The 9,444-nt window shown below is 44.9% G+C and overlaps 1 protein-coding gene across 1 annotated transcript in view; it reads left to right on the forward strand.

The window, feature by feature from the left end:
• The window catches only part of ITGB5 (integrin subunit beta 5), a 27,652-nt gene that overhangs the window by 2,882 nt on the left and 15,326 nt on the right, over positions 1–9,444 (forward strand). Inside the window, 4 exon segments of the mRNA XM_018561699.1 lie at positions 2,086–2,247; positions 4,166–4,261; positions 7,654–7,743; positions 8,898–9,032. Of these exon segments, the coding sequence (XP_018417201.1) occupies positions 2,086–2,247; positions 4,166–4,261; positions 7,654–7,743; positions 8,898–9,032 (483 nt within the window).

Consider the following 9,444-nt stretch of genomic DNA (forward strand, 5'->3'; position numbering starts at 1 on the left):
CCCCCCCCAATGCACCCACATTGTGTTTTTGTGTCCTTTTTGGAGTGTTTTGTGTCTCCACTGCCCACTTTTTATGTGTCTCCGCTCCTTCTGTAATATAAACAGTGTCAGTTTTGGGTGGTGTTCCCCTTGAAAACCTCATTCAGTCGGGAGGTCATGTCCGGGACTGACGAGTGTCTGTTCCAGACAAACACAAGTGCAGAGCAGAATGTGTATCCGGGGGGCGGTCCCCGATGATTTCCCCCCAGTCCCGGTGTTCTATCAAAGTTTGTGACTGCGTTAGAATGCGTGACCGGTGACGTGGTCACACATTTTAACATCATCCCGCTCAGTTTTTCAGCGGTGGAATGTGTGACCGGTCACGTGGTCACACATTCTAACGTAGTCACGCCTGTTTTTTCTGGCGTTAAAATCCGTGACCGGCTAAAGGTGAAGGATTCGCCGCTTTCTCAGCTGTTCCGGGGCAGATCGGTTCTCCTGCACATACAATCTGATGCGGTGCGGATCTGCCCTGGAAAAGCTGAGAAAGAGTTGAATTCTTCACCTTTAGCCGGTCACGGATTTTAACACCAGAAAAAAATGGGCGTTACAACGTTAGAATGCGTCACCACGTGACCGGTCACACATTCCACCGCTGAAAAACTGGGCGGGATTATGTTAAAATGTGTGACCACGTCACTGGTCACACATTCTAGCGCAGTCACAAACTTTGATAGAACGCCGTGTAGCTAAACTCACGGCGGGAGCTTCCTAGTTCCAGCGCTTTGTGATCTCCGGCGGTGACACGAGTGCGGTACAGAAAACCTCATTTATGGCTCCTGGCAGCGAAGACATTGAAGAGAGAGTGGCCGCTCCTTTTGACTTCAGTCCTGGTCTGCAGGTAAAGTGCAGACAAGGTAAAAAACGGCGTTGGCATAAAGGAATTTGGTTCGCAGTGTGCCGGGAGCCTCGCCGGGCATGTTGCTGCAGAGTCTTCCCGGAAGATTCCGTTTCTGGGATGAATCACCGAACTCCTCCGAATCTCGCCGCGCGTTCATTAAATGTCATGTATATAGAGATGCGTGGAAGGCTCCTCCCACCAGCCGTGATCTGCCTGCATTGCATAGAGAAGCGCGGAGTCACGGTGATGTATGTGATGAGAGAAGCTGCTGATCTGTCTGGATCTTCTCCTCCCAGACGGAGGTCATGAGATCCGGCGGAGGGAATGAAGAGCAGCTGTCTGCAGCTGAGTGGAACATTGGCGCCCGTTCATCGGCACGCAGAAAGGAGGATCTGGGAATGGCAGAGTTCAGTGACCTGGATGGGAGTTTGTCATCTCCGGAACATTCCGCTTCTGTAAACACTCCAAGTGCTGACTCCGCCGGATCCCGGGTGACGCCATTATTATACAGGGGGGTCAGAGGTCACCCCGGGATCTGTAGTGTGTGTGTGTGTGGCTCGTTCCTCTCGGCCTTGTTGGCTTTTCTTTTAGGTGGACAAAAAATAAATAAACGCTGCGAGCCGAGACCTCCGACCAGCGCGAGGCGACGCGCTCGGGGTCATTGCGGACTTCGGGGTCACCGGGAACTCCGCAGAGATCTATAAAGTTGTGTTTGTTTCCAAATATAAAGTAAAAGATTGAAGGCTCCCCCCGTCCTGCCAGCTGAAGATCACCTGCAGAGGGCCGCAGGGAGCAGGATTAGGAAATGCCGCTAGACGATGGTCAGCTGATCTCCAGGTACAGGGTGCTGGACGATGGTCGGCTGATCTCCCGGTACAGGGTGCTGGACGATGGTCGGCTGATCTCCAGGTACAGGGTGCTGGACGATGGTAAATCTTCTGGTTCCGCGGAGCCGTTATTCTGCGTCATTGAGGTTCGGCGGCCGCAGTCCGCGCGGTTGGCCCACCATGTGAATCTCCTCCGTATGTCATTCCTCATCATGTCTGGGCATTGATGATGGCGGCGCGGCCGCGGGGGTCACAGGCTCTAATCCGGACCATGTGACCTCCTCGGGGTGATCTCGGCTGCTCCTCTCTATTGTAATTCTCAGTTCTGAGGAACCAATCAGGCGAAACTAATCCGAATTCCTTCTGTTTTCCCTCCAGGAGAAGATCGGCTGGAGAACGGAGGCGTCCCACCTGCTGGTCATCACCACCGACGACGTGCCGCACATCGCGCTGGACGGGAAACTGGCCGGACTGGTGCAGCCGCATGATGGGCATTGTCACCTGAACACCAACAACGAGTACAGCGCCGCCGATCAACTGGTGAGAGCCGTCCCGGTGCACCTCATACCCGTTACCTGTCACCGAGAATCTTCCTCATCACACCAACAAGAGATGTGCTACCTACAGGAGTGCAGACCCCAGAGCCCAGCACAGGGATGGTGGGGGCCCCTCATAGTGGGCACAGCGGGTGTACAGACCCGGGAACTCAGCACAGGGATGGGGGGAGCTCCTCATAATGGGCACAGCGGGTGTACAGACCCGGGAACTCAGCACAGGGATGGTGGGAGCTCCTCATAATGGGCACAGCGGGTGTACAGACCCGGGAACTCAGCACAGGGATGGTGGGGGCCCCTCATAATGGGCACATCGGGCGTACAGACCCGGGAACTCAGCACAGGGATGGTGGGGGCCCCTCATAATGGGTACAGCGGGTGTACAGACCCGGGAACTCAGCACAGGGATGGGAGGAGCTCCTCATAATGGGCACAGCGGGTGTACAGACCCGGGAACTCAGCACAGGGATGGTGGGGGCCCCTCATAATGGGCACAGCGGGTGTACAGACCCCGGAACTCAGCACAGGGATGGTGGGGGCCCCTCATAATGGGCACAGCGGGGGTACAGACCCGAGAACTCAGCACAGGGATGGTGGGAGCTCCTCATAATGGGCACAGCGGGTGTACAGACCCGAGAACTCAGCACAGGGATGGGGGGAGCTCCTCATAATGGGCACAGCGGGTGTACAGACCCGGGAACTCAGCACAGGGATGGTGGGGGCCCCTCATAATGGGCACAGCAGGTGTACAGACCCGGGAACTCAGCACAGGGATGGTGGGGGCCCCTCATAATGGGCACAGCGGGTGTAGAGACCCAGGAACTCAGCACAGGGATGGTGGGAGCTCCTCATAATGGGCACAGCGGGTGTAGAGACCCGGGAACTCAGCACAGGGACCTCCATCGGGCAGATTGGGATGAGGGGGCGGAGCCAGGGACGTGAATTGGAGTGGAACCATTTCTTCATTGGATATGAATTTGCATTGGAAGTCGGGGTTGTACGGAGATTGCGCAATGCAACATGTATGTCCTTTGCCTGCTGAGAGGAAGTGTTGTGATGTCTCAATGTGGAAGTATTGTATTCTATGGAGCGCCGCTCCCACATTTCGGGGGTTAAGGACGCCGTCAACAGGACTTCCAACGTCAATTTATATCTGATGAAGAAAGAACGATTCTACTCCAATTCACATCTCGTCTCTGGCTCCGCCCCCTCATCCTAATCTACCTGATGAAGGAGGTGACAACCCCCAAAACGTGTTATAGGTTGAAAAAAGACGCAGGTCCAGCGAGTTCATCGAGTTATTTCATTAACGGACGTTTATAATGAAATAAATATTTCTGGAATCCTGAAACATTATTATGGAGTTCTCCTTTCCAGATCCGGAGCCCAGGAGATGATTGGTCCAGCTCCTCGGGCTTAGCGCTGGGTGCAAGCAGAACCACATGCAGCCTGAGACCCGCAGAGACATCTGGGACTGAAATGTTTAAATTGCTTCCAAAGCCAAAAGGTTTTGTGTTCTTCTCGGTTCGGGGTGAAGCGTATAGAACCTCTGGCAGGTCTTTGTTCCCATTGCAGAGATTTCCCTCTCACTTCCTGTTGTGTTGGTGGGACAGGAAGTGGAGGGAAATTTTCCCAGTGGGATGCCCAGTGAAGTGTAACACTTTCCTTCGCCATCCAAAACTTAAGAAAATATATTAAAAAAAAGGTTTTGGGCTTCAGATGATCTTTTCATTGCGGGTGGAATGTCACCTTGAGTTGGGAATGTTTCACAATTCAGAGTTTGTATCACTTGTAGATATTTTGTATCTCTGATTGTTGGTTCACATTCCTCTTCCTCCTCCTCTGTATGCGAGACTTCTGATGTCTGTCGCTCACCTTCTCTACCTTCCCGTCTGTCTTTCCAGGATTACCCGTCTCTCGCTCTTCTGGGGGAGAAGCTGTCTGAGAACAACATCCATCTGATATTTGCCGTCACCCGAAATCATTATCTGCTGTACAAGGTAAGAAAAACTTTTACTGACATCGTACGCAGATTGAACCCCCGTCCCTCAAATGTAGAGAGATGAATGAAACTGATATGTTACTTATGTGTTAATGTATCTCTCTATCTCTCCTCTGATCAATGTATATAAATAATGTTACTTTGTATCTCTCTATCTCTCCTCTGATCAATGTATATAAATAATGTTACTTTGTATCTCTCTATCTCTCCTCTGATCAATGTATATAAATAATGTTACTTTGTATCTCTCTATCTCTCCTCTGATCAATGTATATAAATAATGTTACTTTGTATCTCTCTATCTCTCCTCTGATCAATGTATATAAATAATGTTACTTTGTATCTCTCTATCTCTCCTCTGATCAATGTATATAAATAATGTTACTTTGTATCTCTCTATCTCTCCTCTGATCAATGTATATAAATAATGTTACTTTGTATCTCTCTATCTCTCCTCTGATCAATGTATATAAATAATGTTACTTTGTATCTCTCTATCTCTCCTCTGATCAATGTATATAAATAATGTTACTTTGTATCTCTCTATCTCTCCTCTGATCAATGTATATAAATAATGTTACTTTGTATCTCTCTATCTCTCCTCTGATCAATGTATATAAATAATGTTACTTTGTATCTCTCTATCTCTCCTCTGATCAATGTATATAAATAATGTTACTTTGTATCTCTCTATCTCTCCTCTGATCAATGTATATAAATAATGTTACTTTGTATCTCTCTATCTCTCCTCTGATCAATGTATATAAATAATGTTACTTTGTATCTCTCTATCTCTCCTCTGATCAATGTATATAAATAATGTTACTTTGTATCTCTCTATCTCTCCTCTGATCAATGTATATAAATAATGTTACTTTGTATCTCTCTATCTCTCCTCTGATCAATGTATATAAATAATGTTACTTTGTATCTCTCTATCTCTCCTCTGATCAATGTATATAAATAATGTTACTTTGTATCTCTCTATCTCTCCTCTGATCAATGTATATAAATAATGTTACTTTGTATCTCTCTATCTCTCCTCTGATCAATGTATATAAATAATGTTACTTTGTATCTCTCTATCTCTCCTCTGATCAATGTATATAAATAATGTTACTTTGTATCTCTCTATCTCTCCTCTGATCAATGTATATAAATAATGTTACTTTGTATCTCTCTATCTCTCCTCTGATCAATGTATATAAATAATGTTACTTTGTATCTCTCTATCTCTCCTCTGATCAATGTATATAAATAATGTTACTTTGTATCTCTCTATCTCTCCTCTGATCAATGTATATAAATAATGTTACTTTGTATCTCTCTATCTCTCCTCTGATCAATGTATATAAATAATGTTACTTTGTATCTCTCTATCTCTCCTCTGATCAATGTATATAAATAATGTTACTTTGTATCTCTCTATCTCTCCTCTGATCAATGTATATAAATAATGTTACTTTGTATCTCTCTATCTCTCCTCTGATCAATGTATATAAATAATGTTACTTTGTATCTCTCTATCTCTCCTCTGATCAATGTATATAAATAATGTTACTTTGTATCTCTCTATCTCTCCTCTGATCAATGTATATAAATAATGTTACTTTGTATCTCTCTATCTCTCCTCTGATCAATGTATATAAATAATGTTACTTTGTATCTCTCTATCTCTCCTCTGATCAATGTATATAAATAATGTTACTTTGTATCTCTCTATCTCTCCTCTGATCAATGTATATAAATAATGTTACTTTGTATCTCTCTATCTCTCCTCTGATCAATGTATATAAATAATGTTACTTTGTATCTCTCTATCTCTCCTCTGATCAATGTATATAAATAATGTTACTTTGTATCTCTCTATCTCTCCTCTGATCAATGTATATAAATAATGTTACTTTGTATCTCTCTATCTCTCCTCTGATCAATGTATATAAATAATGTTACTTTGTATCTCTCTATCTCTCCTCTGATCAATGTATATAAATAATGTTACTTTGTATCTCTCTATCTCTCCTCTGATCAATGTATATAAATAATGTTACTTTGTATCTCTCTATCTCTCCTCTGATCAATGTATATAAATAATGTTACTTTGTATCTCTCTATCTCTCCTCTGATCAATGTATATAAATAATGTTACTTTGTATCTCTCTATCTCTCCTCTGATCAATGTATATAAATAATGTTACTTTGTATCTCTCTATCTCTCCTCTGATCAATGTATATAAATAATGTTACTTTGTATCTCTCTATCTCTCCTCTGATCAATGTATATAAATAATGTTACTTTGTATCTCTCTATCTCTCCTCTGATCAATGTATATAAATAATGTTACTTTGTATCTCTCTATCTCTCCTCTGATCAATGTATATAAATAATGTTACTTTGTATCTCTCTATCTCTCCTCTGATCAATGTATATAAATAATGTTACTTTGTATCTCTCTATCTCTCCTCTGATCAATGTATATAAATAATGTTACTTTGTATCTCTCTATCTCTCCTCTGATCAATGTATATAAATAATGTTACTTTGTATCTCTCTATCTCTCCTCTGATCAATGTATATAAATAATGTTACTTTGTATCTCTCTATCTCTCCTCTGATCAATGTATATAAATAATGTTACTTTGTATCTCTCTATCTCTCCTCTGATCAATGTATATAAATAATGTTACTTTGTATCTCTCTATCTCTCCTCTGATCAATGTATATAAATAATGTTACTTTGTATCTCTCTATCTCTCCTCTGATCAATGTATATAAATAATGTTACTTTGTATCTCTCTATCTCTCCTCTGATCAATGTATATAAATAATGTTACTTTGTATCTCTCTATCTCTCCTCTGATCAATGTATATAAATAATGTTACTTTGTATCTCTCTATCTCTCCTCTGATCAATGTATATAAATAATGTTACTTTGTATCTCTCTATCTCTCCTCTGATCAATGTTTATAAACAATGTTACTTTGTATCTCTCTAGCTCCAGTCTGAACTGTGTCAGATACTTTTTTCTTTTTTTTTTGTAATTACACAGAAGCTCCTGGTTGACATTTGCCATGCCAGTAAATTTGTGTGTTGGGGTGTTTATAAGTGTCAGAGTGCAGGCGGGTTGGAGGACAGGACATACTGCACATGCCCATTGTACTTCATTGAGGTTTTTCGGCCGTGTGTTGCACTTCGTGTCCACAACTGGTGAATATCTAGCACAGTATGTTCTGAATTACGGATTTATTATGTTTCCGATGTCTAAGTTCTGCAATGTTCGGACTTCCAGAGCAGATTGTTTATGACCTCTCAGGGTGACGGATAGTACATGTGGTTTATGTTACACAGAGCGCCATTTTTACACTATTTGCTGTCTTTATTTTCTCAGAATTTCACGGCGCTGATTCCGGGAACCACGGTGGAGATTTTGGATCAGAGTTCCCAGAACATCCTCCAGCTGATAGTAAATGCTTATAATGTAAGTGACACCTTCCGTCCGTTCTGCGACATATGCGGAGTGAGCTCCCTTCTGGTACACCCCCCCATCCCCCCACCTGTCAACACGCTTTGCTCGCCTCTAGTGGACGTGTCAGGGCCTCGTCCCGGACACTTGTTATTGGAGGGATGTGATTCCCGGGGGCTTCGTGTCTCCACTCCACCTGGCCAGATGTGCCGAACCACAAAAATGTGATGAATCAGCCTGCAAATCCCTTCTCTGTGTATATTCTAGGGCTGCTGGGATTAATAATTAAGACGTTTCATTATATTTCTCTTTTGTACTTTGTAATCTTTTCCATATTGTAAATCGTTATTGATCCGTGACGTGGGTTACAGTGTAAACACATTTGATGGACGCGCCCAGGCCTGTGGTGAGGCCACATAGACTGCTGCCTGGGGTGTCAGACATTGAGGGCAGCGACTCCCTCGTCATCTTACTGATTGAATTCTTGTGTAAGCCTGCAAAATTCTGTGCATTGCCCTCTTATTCTCCACGAGGTGCCGGAAAACCCGAGACTGCAGATATTTGTGGTTATGAGAAAAGCCTTGGGGTGCATAACTCAGATCTGTCACTCTGCAGGTGAAAGGGCCACTTCACCCAAAACTAATATCTAGTGGATGCTGGGCTGCAGACATCCCTGTGCTGAGTTCTCGGGTCTGTACACCCGCTGTGCCCATTATGAGGGGCTCCCACCATCCCTGTGCTGAGTTCTCGGGTCTGTACACCCGCTGTGCCCATTATGAGGGGCTCCCACCGTTGCAATGAATCAGGAGTGAGTTTAAATAGAACATTTTCTTATGCGATGGATCTGAATGTCAAGTTTTCCTAATGCACCTGAGATGTGACCTGCTTATTGCCCCGGGGGGTTGGGTGGGGGGGAGGGGGTGAAGGGGCAGACAGCGAGGGGTCTGTTCCGGCACGCTCTCCTCTTTGTCCTTACGAAATTGTCACTCACTGATTATAGTCCGTCCCCCTCGGCCGGGTTTTACCTGCAGCCCCTCCGGCGTCGGGAGATTGAACGCGGTTCTAGTTCTGTCACCTGACGGGGAAGATTCATTCATTACAGACACAGAATTCTCTTTGTTTCATTTTATGATATTTCATGTTGAAGATTTTTTAATAATGTGTTGCAGAGTATTCGCTCCAAGGTGGAACTAACCGTCTCGGAGACCCCCGAGGACCTGGAGCTCAGCGTCACCGCCACGTGTCAGGATGGAGCGTCCTATCCGGGCGTGAAGAAATGTGGAGAGCTGATGATTGGCGATACGGTGAGTGACGGGTGAATGCCGACTGCACCGCCGCGTCTGCAAACTCCGAGTGTGTATATTTGTGTGTGTGGCAGCCCCAGTCTTAGTCCGTAGGGTTCAGTATTGGGTTGGCTCCGCCCTCTAATGGCATCCCAGTCTTAGTCCGTAGGGTTCAGTATTGGGTTGGCTCTGCCCTCTAATGGCATCCCAGTCTTAGTCCGTAGGGTTCGGTATTGGGTTGGCTCCGCCCTTTGCCGCTATAACAGCTCCGCCTCTTCTGGGAAGGCGTCCACAAGGTTTAGGGGTGTGTCTATGGGAATGTTGGACCATTTGTGAGGTCAGGTACTGATGTTGGGGGAGGGGCTCGCAGTCTCCGCCTCTAATTCATCCCAAAGGTGTTCTATGGGGTTGAGGTCAGGACGGCCAGTCACGT

Source organism: Nanorana parkeri, unplaced genomic scaffold (genome assembly GCF_000935625.1).
Source record: "Nanorana parkeri isolate BGI_ZX_2015 unplaced genomic scaffold, ASM93562v1 scaffold538, whole genome shotgun sequence".
NCBI classification, from domain to species: domain Eukaryota; kingdom Metazoa; phylum Chordata; class Amphibia; order Anura; family Dicroglossidae; genus Nanorana; species Nanorana parkeri.